Raw genomic sequence first — 16,083 nt, forward strand, 5'->3', positions numbered from 1 at the left:
AGACACCTGAAGATGGGGTCCATGAATTTTCTCCCATGACAGCAGTATCTTTGAACATAATGTTTAATAAATGAAGGTTCTCTAAACTTTTTTCCTAGAATTTTGAAGCATCGGGAACCTCCTAAATAATTAAAATGGCTATATTAATAGCTAAAAGTACTTGTATTCCTTTAAAAAAAAAATTAAAAAAAAAAAAGAAAGAAAAAAAAAGAGAAGAAGAAGCATAAATTAGTTATGAGAAACACACCTTTAATTTCCTATCCCTCCGTTCATTTGTTGCAGCTATTGTTCCTTTGGATGTGTCCCATCCCAATCCAGTTTCACTTCTTTTCAATTTGTTCCAAAGAATCCAATCTTTCTTCAACATATCCCACTTATTTTTGAACTTACGATATTCCCATGACTTACCAGTCTTATTTTTAAATGCCGCTTCAATATTCCTCCAACCTATTTTTGTGAAGTGGGTATTTGGTTGATTATCCTGAAACACTTCATCCATATAGACTTCACAAAAGATTGTAGTAAATTGGACTGTCCAAAGAGCTCTAGCATCTGAGTTATTTTGTTTTGATTCAGGATTGGGATTGGAGATCATATTTTTATTATCTATCTACAAAATTTTAATTTTAAAGTCAGATCGAAACACTAGTATATAACAATGAGATTTTTTTTCAATACCATTCTTAAATCTAATAAAACAGGCATGATCACTGAAAATGCTTATTATGTCATCTCTAACTATTCTTTAAGGCTAAGCTCTATTTGGTTCTTTTGTGATTAAGATCTTTAAAAATAATTTTTTCTTTTTTGTTAACATTGCAACTAGACGTTTTGTTTTATACAATTGTTTTAGGAGGCAGCCTACTAGTGCTCTTTTGCATAATATCACTAGATTTCCTTATATTATGAAAAAAGAGAAATATAATATAAGGAAATCTAAAACAATACCCTACTAAAATCTTCTTCTTAAATTTGTCTTTCCAAAAAAAGAATTATAAAGAAATTGTTTTTTTTTGTTTTTACTTGCTTAGAAATTAGTTTTCCCATTTTTCTTTTCTTTTTCTTTTTGTTCTACAAGTTGCTTAGGAAATAAGCCATATCTCTAGACTTTAGTCAATCACTGTACAGTAACTGTTCATTGTACAAGGTACAATAATTGACGACTTTGTTCTGCGGGTTGGACAAGTCAGAAAGCCAATGTCACGTGAACCTGCTTTCTTTTCATTCAGATTCACCATATCTTTAACTTTTTAAATTTTAACAATTAAAGAATAATTTGGGAGAGCTTGTTATTAAGAAGAGAAATTATTATTGCTGAAAGAAAATTTGTACTTTTGATTTGAAATAGGTTAAGAGTATTAAAAAATTTGTACTTTTCTCCCGCAAAACTTAAAAAACAGGAGGATGTTTAGTCCAAGGCGCCCAGTCTCCTTAGTACAAAAATCACTTTTTTCTAGCAGTAGCTAAAAAGCCTAAAAAAGTAGGTAGTTCACCCGCCGTAATACTCTGTGATTGAGCACTGTGCACAACAGTGATGCGTGTGAATTTAAATTAAGATTGAAATTTAAACGTTCTCCAGTAAGCACTGTGCACTATAGTTTTCAAATGTTCACTGATATGTTGTCTATTCAAGAGTAAACCTTCGCAACATATCTAACACAACACATGTATATCACATTTCACCTTTCTTTTCCAATATATATGCATATCAAAGCACATATGGCCTACCTTTCTACCATTCTTTCCCAACGTATAGCTCTGACCTGGTTTACTAAAGCCATTTCATCTATTCATACAAAACCACACAAACATGCAAGAAAGTGTAAAACTTTGCAAAAGCAGAAACTCTCTTAGAGAGTTTGTAAAAGCAGTATCACCTATCATAGAAAAAGGGAATCATGCTCTGGAAATAAGATGCTTACCTGAGATTTGGAGACTAGATGTGGAGGAGAACGGCAGTCAGGAGCAGTCCAACACCAGTGAGAAAGAGAAGAAATGCAAAAAGAAGATTAAAAAAAATATTAAGAAAGAGGCAGAGAGAAGAACAAGAAAAAGAAGAAAAAACAACTGTTTTGACATATTTTAGGTGGGTATTCTTGGAAATTTTTTCCCTTCCCGCTCGAAAATTTGGTAACTGTGGCGCCAAATATTTACTATGCAAAATCATGATTTTGGTTTAAATTCGCGCATTTTCATTTAAGCACCCCCTAGCCTGCTGCCAGAAATAGCAAATTTTTCACAATTTTAGAAAATGCGATTTTAAATTGCAATCCCCAAACACCCCACGTTTTACAATTTCCTTTAAAATCGCAGATTATTCTTGCAAATAAGCAATCTAAACTCACCCTAGATAACTAGCCTAGCTAGATTGCAAATTCTTGGTAATTGAGACGTCATTCAACATGTCCTCCATTCTGTGACTTCAGCTTGTTTGTCTCGAGATAAGCCTGTCCGCTTGTCTTCCTCCTTTCTTCTTTTGGATCCTTCTTGCCTCATACTCCTTTTAACTCCACTGCAACCCTAGGCGCATAACACGCTCTCCCGCTTCAGAAGACCTTGACCACAAGGTTAGGGAAATGGCACAGGAGCTCTTCCAACTCTTCCTAAGTCACCTCTTTTTCGCATGTACCCTTCCACTGAATCAGTACTTCAATAGTTGTGCGGTTCCCTTTCTTGGTTAGCCTCCTACTCAAAAGCTTCTTTGGTTCCGATGTGAGTGTACTGTTGGTGGTAAAATGAGGAAGATGACTCTGTGGTGTGAGATGGGTGCCGATCTTTTTTTTTTTTTTTTTTTTAGGTTGGAGACATGGAAGATCAGGTAGATATGGGATGTGGAAGGTAGATCCAGCTTATACGACACTATCCCAATCACCTATGTCACTTGAAATGGCCCATTGTAATTTGTATTGGGGTGAGAGCTTGAGGTTTCACCGAAGTGCCACCATCATTTGTCGGCATGGTTGGAGCTTGAGGTAAACCCAGTTGCTCTCCTCAAATGTACGCTCTGTTATATTTTTATTGGCAAAAAACTTCATTATTTCTTGGGCGTCTTGCAAGTTCTCTCGGATCAACTTAAGGATAAACTCCATGCTCCTAAGTTCTTCTTCAACAGCGTGGACCCTAGTTGTACCAGATTCATAACGCATCAATCGCGGGGGTGGATATCCGTAGACTGCTTCGAAGGGGTTGATCTTGGTGGAGGTGTGTTATGAAGTGTTGTATGCCCACTCGGCTAAGGGAAGCCATTTTTGCCAATCTCTAGGGTGATCCCTAGAGAAACTTCTTAAGTATCCTTCCAAGCCTTTGTTCATGACCTTCGTTTGGGGATGATATGCAGAGCTCACCAAAAGTTTAGTACCATTAAGACGGAACATCTCTCTTCCAGAAGTGGCTGGTGAACATGGGATCTCGATCGCTGACTATGGTCTTGGGTAACCCATGTAGCTTGAATATTTGATACAGGAAGAGCTGTGCGACTGTTCCCGCTGTGTAAGGGTGGTGTGAAATTAGCGTACTTGCTCAATCGATCAACCACTACCATTACCACGCACTTGCCCCGCGAATTAGGCAGCCCTTCGATGAAGTCTATACTTATCTCTGTCCAGTTCTGGTTGGGAATGGAAAGTGGCTACAGGAGGCCTGCTAGGTGGAAATTTTCAAAATTGTTCTTTTGACATACATCGCACTCTAGGATATATCGCCTGACGTCTTGCCGCATTCCAAGCTAGTAAAATTCATTTTTGAGTTTTAAGTATGTTTTTTGGGTACCTATATGGCCTGCTAATGGATTGTCGGAGACTTGTTGTAGAATTTGGACCTAGTATTAAGATATCAATTACTGGAGTTGTGAATATGAAGGATATACCTTTTTTAGTTCTTCTATCCACTTTGGTTGCATTGTGCTGATTGTATTGCATTCCTTAACTTCTTCTTATATGTGTTGGGAAGTCTCTGACTTGCCTTTGGCTGCATCATCTGCTTGATCATCATTCTCTTTATTGCATTCTGAGTTGTCATTTGCATGAATTTTTTAGGCATGTTCCACCCTAGATAGAGTATCCGCTGCTTGATTTTCCCTTCCACATTTGTATTCCACTGAAAAATCAAAGCCTAGTAGCTTCGAAATCCACTTCTGTCTGCTAGTCAGTTTGAACTTTGAATGTCTGTCCTAGCAAATAGTGTCTCCATTTGAGGATGGGCATTACTAATGCCAGCAATTCCTTCTCATATGTCGAGAGCAAAAGACTTTTGCCTTTTAATCCTTGGCTTAAGTAAGCCAGGGGCCTTCCTTCCTGCATTAATTCCACTCCAATCCCACCACCTAATGTGTCACATTCTATTACAAAAGGTTTAGAAAAGTTAGGAAGTCCTAAGACTGTAGGGGTAGACATGACTTCCTTTTCAACCTATTGAAAGCATCCTCAGCCGTTTCATTCCATCTAAATGAATACTTTCTCAATAAAACTGTTAAAGGTGCTGCTACTCCTCCATATCCTTTAACAAACTTGCAGTAATACCCTGTGAGACTTAAGAATCCCCTTAAGGCTTTGGGTGATTTAGGTATTTGCCATTCAAGCATTGCTTCTATTTTTGCTGGCTCTGCCTTTACTCCCTCCTCATAAATTAAGTGACCTAGATAATCAACTTCTAGGCATCCAAAAGAGCACTTAGAGAATTTAGCATAGAGTAGTTGGGACTGTAGGATTCCTAACATAGCTTGCAAGTGTTTGAGGTGTTCCTTCAAGGTTTTGCTGTATATGAGGATGTCATCAAAGAATACTAACACAAATTTCCTTATGTAAGGTCAAAATTTCTCATTCATTAGCCCTTGAAAGGTAAATGGAGTGTTAGTAATTCCAGATAGCATAACTAGAAATTCATAGTGGCCCTCATGAGTCCTAAAGGCAGTTTTGGATCCTCAGATTTCATTCTAATTTGATGGTACCCTGACCTAAGGTCTAGCTTGGAATATATAACAGCCCCATGCAATTCATCTAAGAGTTCATCAATATTAGGAATTGGGTACTTATCTTTGATGATTTCATTGTTGAGTGCACAATAGTCCACACCCACCATCCAACTCCCATTTGCTTTTCTGGCAAGTAGAACTGGTGATGAGTAAGAGCTTTGGCTCCGTCTGATTACCCCAGATGTAGCATTTCCCCAACTAGCTTTTCGATCTCCTCCTTTAGGTAATGGGGATATCTATAGGGTCTTATACATGTAAGCTTGGCTCCAGGGGCGTAGCTAGGTGAAGGCCCCCCAAGCCCTAAACTTTTCCCAAAAAAAAAAAAAAAAAAACTTAATTTTTTTATTTTTTTATTTTTTTATTTTTTTATTTTTTTTTATTTTTTATTTTTTTTACTCCGGACTACATTTTGCATTGGCCAGTTCGAACAGATAAACTCCCAATTCTAATTGAAAGCATAAAACTGGAATTTTCTAAATTTTCTAAGTGTTTTATTATTCCAAATGCTACGGTTCAACAACTAGCAAACACCCCAACTATTTCTTAGGCATTACAGATTGATTTTACATTTTTCATATATACTTATAAAGGCTAAGGGTTAGAGCACTCACATTGGGTTAGCCCTGAAGTAAAAAATACAAAAAAGAAAAGAAAAAAAAAAGGAAAAAGAAAAAAAGAAAAAAAGCCCCATATTCAGCTAGTCACTTTAACTAAAGATTTGACTAGCTGCTATAGTGCTAAACAAATTTGTTGAGCAATGTAGCTCAACAATGCATAAGTTAAATTAATTAAAAAAATCAATATGATTTTCTCTTTTTTTTTTGGAATAGTGAAAATAGACAAAGAAATAATATTTAAATAGAATAGTTAAAATGTTGAGTCGGATGTAGGTGCATTGGAAAAGTGAGTAACTAAAATAGAAAAAAATGTATTTTTTTTTTTAGCTAAATTGTAACAGAATATTTGTTGAGCTAAATATGAATGCTTTAAGAGCACTCACAATGGACTTTTCATATTTAAATTTTATCTACATTTTGAACAAAAATCACAAATAGAGCCATATAACAGACTCTTTAGCAGACGTTAAACGTAACATTTGTTAGATTTTCTCTTTAGATTTAAAGAGCTAAAAAGACAATGTTATAATTTGAAAAAATTACAATTTAGCCCTCCAAACTGCCAGCCGTTTTGCAAGTTTCCTCACGAACTACCAACGGTTGGACTTTAGCCCCCTGAATTACTAAAAAGTTTCAAAAATGCATATTTTGTCGAAATATGCTTATAATACCCCTGTCACGTGTCATTTTTCAATTAGAAAATAATAAAAATTAATTTTCTTTTTTTTTTTTAAAAAAAAAAGTGTTAAGGGGGTAGCCTGCGAATCACCCTTAGAGGTGGCGGGTGCCTCCTTTGGGGTGGCTCGCAGGCCACAGCCACCCTCCAAACACCCATTTTCTTTATAGTTTTTTAATTTTTAATTTTTAATTTTTAGTTTTTAATTTTTTTATTTGAAAAATGACATGTGGCAGGGGTATTATAGGCATATTTCGACAAAATATGCATTTTTGAATTTTTTTGGTAGTTTGGGAGGCCAGATTCTTAGTGTTGGTAGTTTGTGGAGTTACTTATAAAACGGTTGGCAGTTTGGGAGACTAAACTATAATTTCCCTATAATTTTTCAATAATACTTTTTGCAAACTTCAAAAAGATGTCTTCCATCACTCCCTCTCTTTTCAAGTCCGTGGCAAGTTATTGTGAATGATTAAAAAAATAGTATTGTTATAAAGTAAAAAAATATTTAGAGTGTTTATTGTTTGATAGTTAAAAAAAGTGACTAGCTAAAACCCTTAAAGTAGATTATTAGAGTTAAATTTATGCTTCGTTTGTTTCGACGTAAAATAGCTTCTGTCGTAAAATGGTTTCAGGGAAGTCATTTTTCAGAAAAATGTTTTTCGCCAAAAGCATATTCCCGTGTTTTGCGCGTATGAAAAATCACAAATATTTTTTATATTTTCATTCAATCATATTAACTTATAAAAATCAATTTTTATTCATAACATATAAATATTAATGTAAAATAATATAAAAATCATCGGTGACGAGATTCCGTTACTAATCAGTAGGGTTTTGCCATTTGTGCCTAAATCCGATCAGTAGGCCAGAAGTTGACCGTTTTGGCCGGAATCTAGTCAGAACGGCTGGAATACGGTACAAAACAGTCGGATCCCAGCCAATAGGACGAAATCTGGCTGTTTTGGCCAGATCCCGGCCGTTCTAGCCAAATTTGGCCGTTCTGGCCGCCGAAATCTGGGTTGACTGAATTCCATCGAAGATGGCCGAATTCTTGTTGCCGAAATTCGGCGATAGTGACCAGACGTTGTCGAATTTCGGCACCAGCCAGATTCTAGTGGTGGTTGACTACTTGAACCTGAAGGTCGACTTCGTCGTTTAAAAGAGGGTCGAATGCATTTGCCATATGGAGAAAATGATTTACGTTTTTAAAAAGCGTAAATTATTTTTCGAAATTTACTAAGCATTTTTGGTCAAACAGAAATCATTTTCTAGTTGACTACTATTTTTGCTCTTATTAAATACAAAAGAATATCAAAATTATTCTATACCGAAACAAACCAAGCATTTAAGAAATTATAAAGGTCATTATTAAAGTCGTAAGACAGTTTTAAGTATTGGCTCACAAACAACGTTATTTAGACATACCCATATCCAAACAGGGCACTATGGAAGATGCCTTCAACCTTGGAATTTTGGGAAGAGAATCGAAGTTTCTACATTTTTTGGGTGAGCCCCCGACCAAAATCAGCCTTGAACTCCCTCGAAACTTCTCGAACCCACCCAAAGGTACCAGCCCTTCACCCCATTTCCCATCTCAGACTTCTCTTTTATCCATTCAGCAGCAGCAGCAGCAGCAACCATTTTCATTCTATCGGTTACTGTCCTCCGGTTTCTGTTTCGTTCGGACAAATTCACGAACAATTGGGGCGATGGCTGAAGACGGAGCCGTCACGGTCTACAACAGCAGCGCCATCACCGACGCCACGAAGAACCCATTTTCGCTCAAAGCGGGACTGACCCAAATTCTACGCGGCGGGGCCATTGTCGAAGTCACAAACGCTGAGCAAGCCAAGATCGCTGAAGAAGCCGGCGCCTGCTGTCTTCTTGTATCGGAGCCTCTCCACCGAGGCATTTCCCGCATGCCTGACCCATCGCTCATCAAGGAGATCAAGCGCACTGTCTCGATCCCTATAATGACCAGAGCCCGTGTCGGCCATTTCGTCGAAGCCCAGATTCTCGAAGCCATTGGGGTCGATTACATCGACGAGAGCGAAGCTTTAGCCCTTGCAGACGAGGAAAACTTCATTAACAAGCATAACTTTCGCTGCCCATTTGTTTGTGGGTGTCAAAATCTTGGAGAAGCGTTAAGGAGAGTAAGAGAGGGTGCGGCAATGATAAGGACTCAAGGGGATTTATCAGGGTCTGGAAACATAGCAAAGACAGTGAAGAATGTGAGAGCAGTAATGGGTGAGATGAGGATTTTGAATAACATGGATGAAGATGAAGTTTTCGCCTTCTCGAAGAAGATAGCGGCGCCGTATGATCTCGTGGCGCAAACCAAGCAAATGGGCAGGCTTCCAGTGGTACAATTTGCGGCCGGTGGCATCGTGTCTCCGGCGGATACGGCGCTCCTGATGCAGTTGGGCTGCGATGGCGTGTTCGTGGGGTCAGAGATCTTCGAGTGTTCGGACCCGTATAAGCGAGTCCGGGGTATAATTCAAGCTGTTAGGCATTATACTGATCCACATGTGTTGGTGGAGACTAGCTCTGGGTTGGAAGATACCATGGCGGGTCTGAATCTCGGTGAGGATAGGATCGAACAGTTTGCACATGGAGATGTTTAGTGGTTCTTGAATCACTCTAATGTATTTCTCTTGTCTGTTATTGAGCATGTGCTTGTGTTCTGTTCTATGTTGTTGAGCGTTTGGGCCTCTCTTTTTCTTTTTCTTTTTTCTATGATAATGTGTAGAGTGTATACTTGGTCTGTCTTGTAGCTGTGCTCATTTTACCCTTAATCTGATCTGAATCTACAGAAAATAAACTAGAATAAATTGGTTATTGTACTTTGGCATCTTGTTTCTTTACAAATAATGCAACTTCAGCTTGGAAGAGAAGAGAACTTCCTATATTTATCATACCAGTCACCCAGCTTCAGCTTCAAGCTTTTTTGAAGCCTTTTTGCTTATCTTATGCATATTATCACTTCAATTTTTGCAGGCAAAGGCAGGCTAAAAAATTGTACATGTTCGCAACTTTTCTTTCTCTTTCTTCTACTTATCACTGCATCAGACATTCAAAAACACAAAACAATAGCCGACGATTACACTGTAGTGGTTTACAATAGCCACACAAAAACTGGCTCCATGTAGAACCAATTCTCCATCAAGGTGGAACTGCCTTAGATGCTCCAAGGGGAACACATCTTGCAAGTACATCAATGCAAAAACAAACAAACATTGTTGAAGACGCTGGGGCTGGAGGATGCTTCAATATGATATTTACTATGCAGTTTTCATTTAGCTTTCGGCATTGGGCAGGCTTTAGATTACTTGGAGAAAAACTTCAGAAGAAAAAATAAGAAAATAATATGTGTTTTGATTCTTAAGCACAATCCGTCTTATTGTTGTTTTTTCATTTAACTATGAGTCCGATACTGCAGCTTATTGCGTGAGAAAGTTTGGAAACTTGCGATGAAATAAACTTCAAATCAATTTGCCCAAGCCAAGCAGGTGATATTTCCATATGAATATAACTGGAACTGCACGACTATTGTCAGAACTTTTGGTTTACAACGTTAAAAAACGAAAATTACTAGGTAAAAAGTCGCTAAAAAGCAGGTGCCATATTTTAACAGCATTCAACTGAAATGCTGAAGTGGTACTAGAGAGGGGTAGTAAGCATAACAAAGCCAATTTAGATCTCAATCCATTTCTTCCAGATTACATTTCTTTGATTGAAATGTTGATATCTCTGGAGAATGCATCAAGCAATGCTGCAACAATAATGGCATATCATACAAAATTCTTCAACTGTTCCAACAGATTTTGGTAATAAATGGAAAATGTAGAGGGTGATCATGTTTACTGGGAAGGAAAGAGTATTTCCTAAATAGCATTCTCTGTTTGAATGCTCCCATTGTTAAATAGGCACCTCAGAGCTATCTCATAAGCAGCAAATATAGCTCCATTCACCACAAAAGCCCTTGCAACCGCAGTTCCTAACCCTCGGTAGAGCACGCTGTATCCCTCCTCTTTTACACTCATGCGGAAGCAATCAACAATGCCTGTGTATTTTGGTAGAGATGAAAGGGATTGAGCTTGTAGTCTGGTCTTCACAACATCCAAGGGGTAGCAGCAAACCCAGCTGGCAACTCCTGCAAGCCCTCCTGCAACCAACATTGTTTTCAGGCTTTCTTGGCCGCTCTTTCGGCAGCCTGGGTGAAGCTGCTCTCTCATGTACTCATATGTCCAGAAGTAGACACCATGAGAGGGTGCATCCCTCAGCACAGTTATGGCTATACCTCTGTACATTCCCCTGAAACCTTCTGTTTTGAATATGGTTTTGGCAACACTCACAGGGCCTTTGTAAGAATCTGCCTGGTGGAGCTTTGCATAGCTATTATTCTGCAATTGGAGCCGGATTTTTACTAGCTCTACAGGAGAGAGCAGCATGCTCTGAAGAGCGCCAGTACAAAATCCTCCTAGAGCAACACCTTTGTAGGAAGGAGGATCTTTGGTGGAAACTGGTGGGTCAAATGCTCGAGAGAGGACAGCATAGATCTGGAACACCATGGCATTCTGCATTGTGCAAATGAATTGTCAGCATGGCTCCAGTCAGTGGAAAGAATTGTAGTATCAGCTTAACTAAAACAAAAACCATCACCACGTCGACAAGAAGTTACAATGAGCTCGTTTGACAGAAGCATTAACAAACAACTCCAAAAACAAAATAATCACAAAAAATCCAAAACTACTTTCATCTTTATGTTACATCATAACTAAAAAGCAAAAAAACACTCTTTAAAAAGTTTTAACAAACGAACCCGTTATTTTAGCGACCAAGATCCAAGAATTCTAAACAACATTATAGATATGTACACATACCTAAAGCTCATACACGTTTTAATACGAAAAATATAAACCTTTTTCTTTTTTTCCTTTTCGCTGGACCAAGAATGGAACATAAATTGTACAAACATTTGCCCTGTATTTATTGAACAGTAGCATTGACAGCATCTTTCTACTTAAATACACTCCATTATGAAGCAATTCATCAGAATTAAAACTTAGATATTTATATGGGTATGTGATTTTGAACGCACTTGTGTGTAAACCACTGAAAACTAAACCTTCTAAAGGTGTGAGAGCTTGGTTTGCACAACATCATTTTAGAAGGTGACTCATTAATTGTCACCTATGCCATCTTGAACCAGAATCATGCCCTTGAATGGAAGATAGAGATTAAAGCTAGAAGTATTTCCATTTCCTCCCTCCCTCGTTGTATTGCTAGCCTTCTTACTGACCTTGGATGTTCTTCTTGAAAGTTTGGTCCAATTTTTCTTGTATTTACCACATAAAATAAAAAAAAATAAAAAAAAATAAAAAAAAAAAAGGGAAAGAAAGAAGGAAAATCTAAAGGCAAAGGAGCTCCTATTATGTACCCTTCTCACTTGCTAAATCCATAGACACCCATCTAAGCCTAAGTCTAGGCACCACGGATACAATAGGCCAAAAAGGCTTCACAAGAAAGGTATAGTAGCCGCGGCTGAAAGAGCACCAATTTTATTAATTATTAACTTGAAGCAAGGATTTTTATGCTCTGAAAATTGGATTGAGATCCCTATTTCACTTAAAATCCTAATGTTTGTTTGTAATGAAAGGCTAAAAATATGTCATATCATCAATACCCCAAATTTTATTATTTTTATTTTTTATTTTATTTCATTTTATTTTTTAAAAAAAAGGTGAAAAAAAGGGGTAGCCAGCCACCCTATCAACTGTTTTAGGGTGGTAGGCCACCCTCAAAAGACTTCATGGGTGGCCAATCATTCATTCTTTATACCTTTTTTTTTTAGCTATTTTTCCTAATAATTGATTTGGATCTGAGTATGTCTCAAAGTACCTTTAGCTAAAAAGGGATTGGGATCGGATTGGGATCCCCTACACCCCTGAATTGTTATGAAATGCTAAGCATATTTCACTTTCAAGTGCTCACCAATTTATTGGTAATTTTTACTGTTTCATCAAATAGTATGTATTTGAGAGTTCATATTGAGAAGTATGTATAGCATTTCTCTCGGAAGGATTCTCTTTCCTAAGTCTATGTCGAAAGCATTGAAGTCATATTCCCTTTCCATGAAAACTGAGAAGTGGGAGGCCACAGGCTACAGGCTACAGGCTACACAAGAGGTATATCTCCCATGGAATCTAGGGGTCCCCCCCACCCCCCCACCCACGTGTGGACGACCCAAAAATTCCTTTGTCCCTTGGTTTATGAAAGAAGAAAGTTTAGAGAAAAGAAAATATTTAAAAGACCATAAAGGCCACATATCACATGACTGGTATTGGTAAGCTATCTGCAAAGACAAGAAAGGCTGGTTTTTCCAGCCTGATTCCTGACACTGACAACCAGAAATAAAACCAAAAAAACAAAAAAACAAAAAAAAAAATAAATCATTTCTTTTATATAATAAAAACCGACATCGAAAACGACTAGTGTGACAGGAAAGCACATCAGTAATACTTAGCAAATACCATAATACCAGTAATAATCTTTTTCCAAATAATATTTAGCCAAGAAATTTTTAGAGCCAAGCAAGGTTGATAAGCTTTACTTGGTCAGAAAAATAGGTTTGGTAAATGAATCTCGGTCAGGTTCTAATACCTTACATCACATGAAGCGGACTACAGAACCCTCAATGTGATTACAGATTACCTTAAAGTTACAGAAACAAACACATAAATGAAATCTAACTCCGGGACATGGAAGATCATATAATCAATACAAAAGAACTGAAAAAAAAAAAAAAAATTATGATTAATCAAACTGGCAAAGAAACAAAGGAGAAAATACCTGAAAAGTGACAGAAGCCAAGGGTGCACCCATGCCCCTGTAGAGAGCAGCAGGCCCTTCTGCGGCCATAACATTGCGAAGGATGCGAAAGGCAGAACCCGCATTCGAGTGCTGTTGCCGGACACGGAGCGTGTCGAGGGGATAACCGGAGATTATACCGGCAATGCCTCCAAACCCTCCGGCGACAAATTCTCTACCCCAGCTGCATGCAACAAACTCTGGCCAGAAATCCATTAGAATCACTCCCATTCCCCCCAAAAAAGCTCAGATACTATTACCAATGAGTTCTCACTTGTGGTGAAAACCCAGTTCTCCTTTTGCCTCCTTAAATACTCCCTGTGATCCCATTGGCGTACTCTGACAAAATATATTAATCTGTGGTTGTTGTGTGTGTGTGTACGAACAATTCAAAGATTACAATACATATATTCTCTCTCTCTAAAAAAAAAAAAAAAAATTAGAGATAACCAATTAGGATTCAAGAGTATATCCACTTGCTAAATCCCTTCAAATTATCTCTCTCTAAGTGCTGTGCCTTAAACAAATACAAAAAGCCTTTACTTTTGGTATCTCCCTATCATTCCCACCAAAAACAAACCCTCTATTTATTTGATTCCTCGTAAAAACAACAAAGTCCCATAAGAATCTATTCTTTCTCACCTGCCAAATACCTTCTATTTTCAATTTTCTCCCTTCTTTCTCAACTTCCTTTTTCTAAAGAAAGAGAGAAAGAAAGAAAGAAAGAAAACAGAGAAGAACAGCCCCAAGGCCTCAACTTCGAGAATGAACAAAACAAAAGCCCACCGGTTGCTAAAATTATTGGGAGTGTGCCTGAGAAACCAAAAGGCAAACGTCTTCTTTCCGAAGGAGCAGTAGGAGCACGCCACGTGTACCCATTGACGCACCGCACGCTGCCTGCTTTTTCTCTAGTACTTTCAGCCTGGTGTTGAAAACGTGCCTTTTTTTTTTTTTTTTTTTTTTTCTGAAAGTGGAAAAATTATTTATTTAGTATGGTGTGTATCAAAAGTATATTAAAAAGATTTTAATAAATTTTTCTTTTTGAGATAAGTTATTTTTCTTGAAAAGTCTTTTGTCGTCAATCATTTGACAGAGACGTAGATTCACACCTATAAATGTCACTAATAAATTACAATAATATTAAATAAAAAAGTACGTTTCTCACCGGACAGTACCGATGAAAGTGTAGCCGGTGTTAGGAGAGGGGAGAGATCTATTTTAGCGACCCAATGAAAAAGTGATAATCACATTTATCCTATCATTTAAAAGAATTAATCAATTTAAAATTTTTCTAAATTTTTTTCTGAGATTGTACCTCATCACGTGGAAGAGGAACGTGTTGAAGTACAATCTCTTCTCACCATACAAGGGGTGACTTCCCTATCATACGGACTACTTTTTTATTTTTTTTAAATAATAATAATAAAATAGTAATTTTACTAACAAGTTATTAGAGCTATGTGACATGGTATCAACCATAAGTGATAAGGACTAAGATAAGTAAATTGTTCTTAAAAAAGAAAAAAAAGGTCCTTTTCTTTTTCTCATCCCAAATCTTGTGCATGTGAGAATGACGCAAGAAAATATATGTCGGTGGAAAACTCCGTATGATTAGGACACGCTGAAATGACATTTGAGAAGCTCAGTCAAATTGTTTGAATAAAGAAAAATGATTCTTTACCACCTAAATATACAACTTTTCACCACCTTATCTATGTGGCAAGGTGGTCCCCCACTTTATTTTATTTTTTAAAAATAAAAAAACTCTAAAGTTAGTAGGGGACCACCTTGTCTATGTGACAAGGTGGTGAAAAATTGTATATTTAAGTGGTAGTGAATCATTACTCTTGCATAAATTAAGACACGTCATCAAAAGACGAGAGAATTTACAAAAGGAATGCCTTGTATGACGTCTCATAGTGTAGCCATTTGTGTTGGCGGATCACAACGAGTCAATTGCATAGGATTAAATGGATGAAGCCCAACCAATACTCTTTGATTGATCTGACCGTGTTAACACCTTCAATCTTTGGACGACTTGATTATCCAACAGCTAACATGACATAAGTACCCTACATAATTTATTTAATAAATAAGTTGTTTTGAATTCAAATGTGTTAAATCATTTTAATTGAAATGGGAGTCGGTCATTTCGTTATCTCTTATCTATCATGTAAAATCATCAACTATCTTTTAAATTTAAATTCATAAAAATAGATTAACTTAAAAATATTTTAACAATATGAATAGAATTTGTTTCAACTTATTCTCTAAAGAAGTCTCATCACATTGATTCATACTTCAAGATAATTTGAATTCGACACGTAACACAAACGCTAAAAAATTTTTGACACGACCCCACAAATCTAACGGGTTAGGATTTAAAAGTTTGACCTGTTTAATTAAATGAATTGAGTTATGGTTGATCTATATAGTCTTATGTGCATATCTTAACACAGTTCAAAATTCTTACCCTTTTTACATATAGATTAACACGTTTTGATTATTTTTTAAAAAGAAAAAACCAGAGAGACTATTAAACACCTGATATCTTGGAGTTGTGTTGATAGTCATGTCAAGCATTGTCATTCCTATCCAAGCTTCGATAAAAAGAAAGAAAGAAAGAAAGCATATTCTCATTCATTCCCATCAAAACACATCATTGTTTGGCCCTTTGGGCATCACGTAGGTGTAGGTCAATCAAATGCTTTCCCTTGCTACATGGGAGCTTTTGCTTTGTTCTTGGGTTCTTGATACAACTTAGGAGCTTTTCTTTGGTCTTGGGTTTCTTGACAGGACTTGGGAGCCATTTTGACATATTCCTAGTCCCTCGATCCCTCCCTTATAGACAAGAGAAAAAAACACACACATGGATGCATGCTTGATCATACGAAAATCCGTCTGATCATGAGAGAGGTCGTAGGAAGATAGGGTGAGGGCGTCCTCACCGT

The 16,083-nt window shown here is 37.2% G+C and overlaps 2 protein-coding genes across 2 annotated transcripts; one reads left to right on the forward strand and one right to left on the reverse strand.

Moving 5' to 3' along the window:
* Nucleotides 1-7,670: 7,670 nt before the first annotated feature.
* LOC133862204 (pyridoxal 5'-phosphate synthase-like subunit PDX1.2) lies at nt 7,671-9,105 on the forward strand. Its single transcript, XM_062297968.1, has one exon. It carries the CDS (start codon nt 7,708-7,710, stop codon nt 8,884-8,886), a length of 1,179 nt encoding a protein of 392 aa, XP_062153952.1. The 5' UTR covers nt 7,671-7,707; the 3' UTR covers nt 8,887-9,105.
* Nucleotides 9,106-9,753: 648 nt separating this feature from the next.
* Nucleotides 9,754-13,917, reverse strand: LOC133864231 (mitochondrial arginine transporter BAC2-like). Its single transcript, XM_062300517.1, has 2 exons — nt 13,115-13,917; nt 9,754-10,839 (listed from the first exon to the last, which is right to left on the reverse strand). Exons 1-2 carry the CDS (start codon nt 13,361-13,363, stop codon nt 10,147-10,149), a joined length of 942 nt encoding a protein of 313 aa, XP_062156501.1. The 5' UTR covers nt 13,364-13,917; the 3' UTR covers nt 9,754-10,146.
* Nucleotides 13,918-16,083: the final 2,166 nt, after the last annotated feature.

The sequence above is a fragment of the Alnus glutinosa genome, chromosome 3 (genome assembly GCF_958979055.1).
Source record: "Alnus glutinosa chromosome 3, dhAlnGlut1.1, whole genome shotgun sequence".
Taxonomy (NCBI): Eukaryota; Viridiplantae; Streptophyta; class Magnoliopsida; order Fagales; family Betulaceae; genus Alnus; species Alnus glutinosa.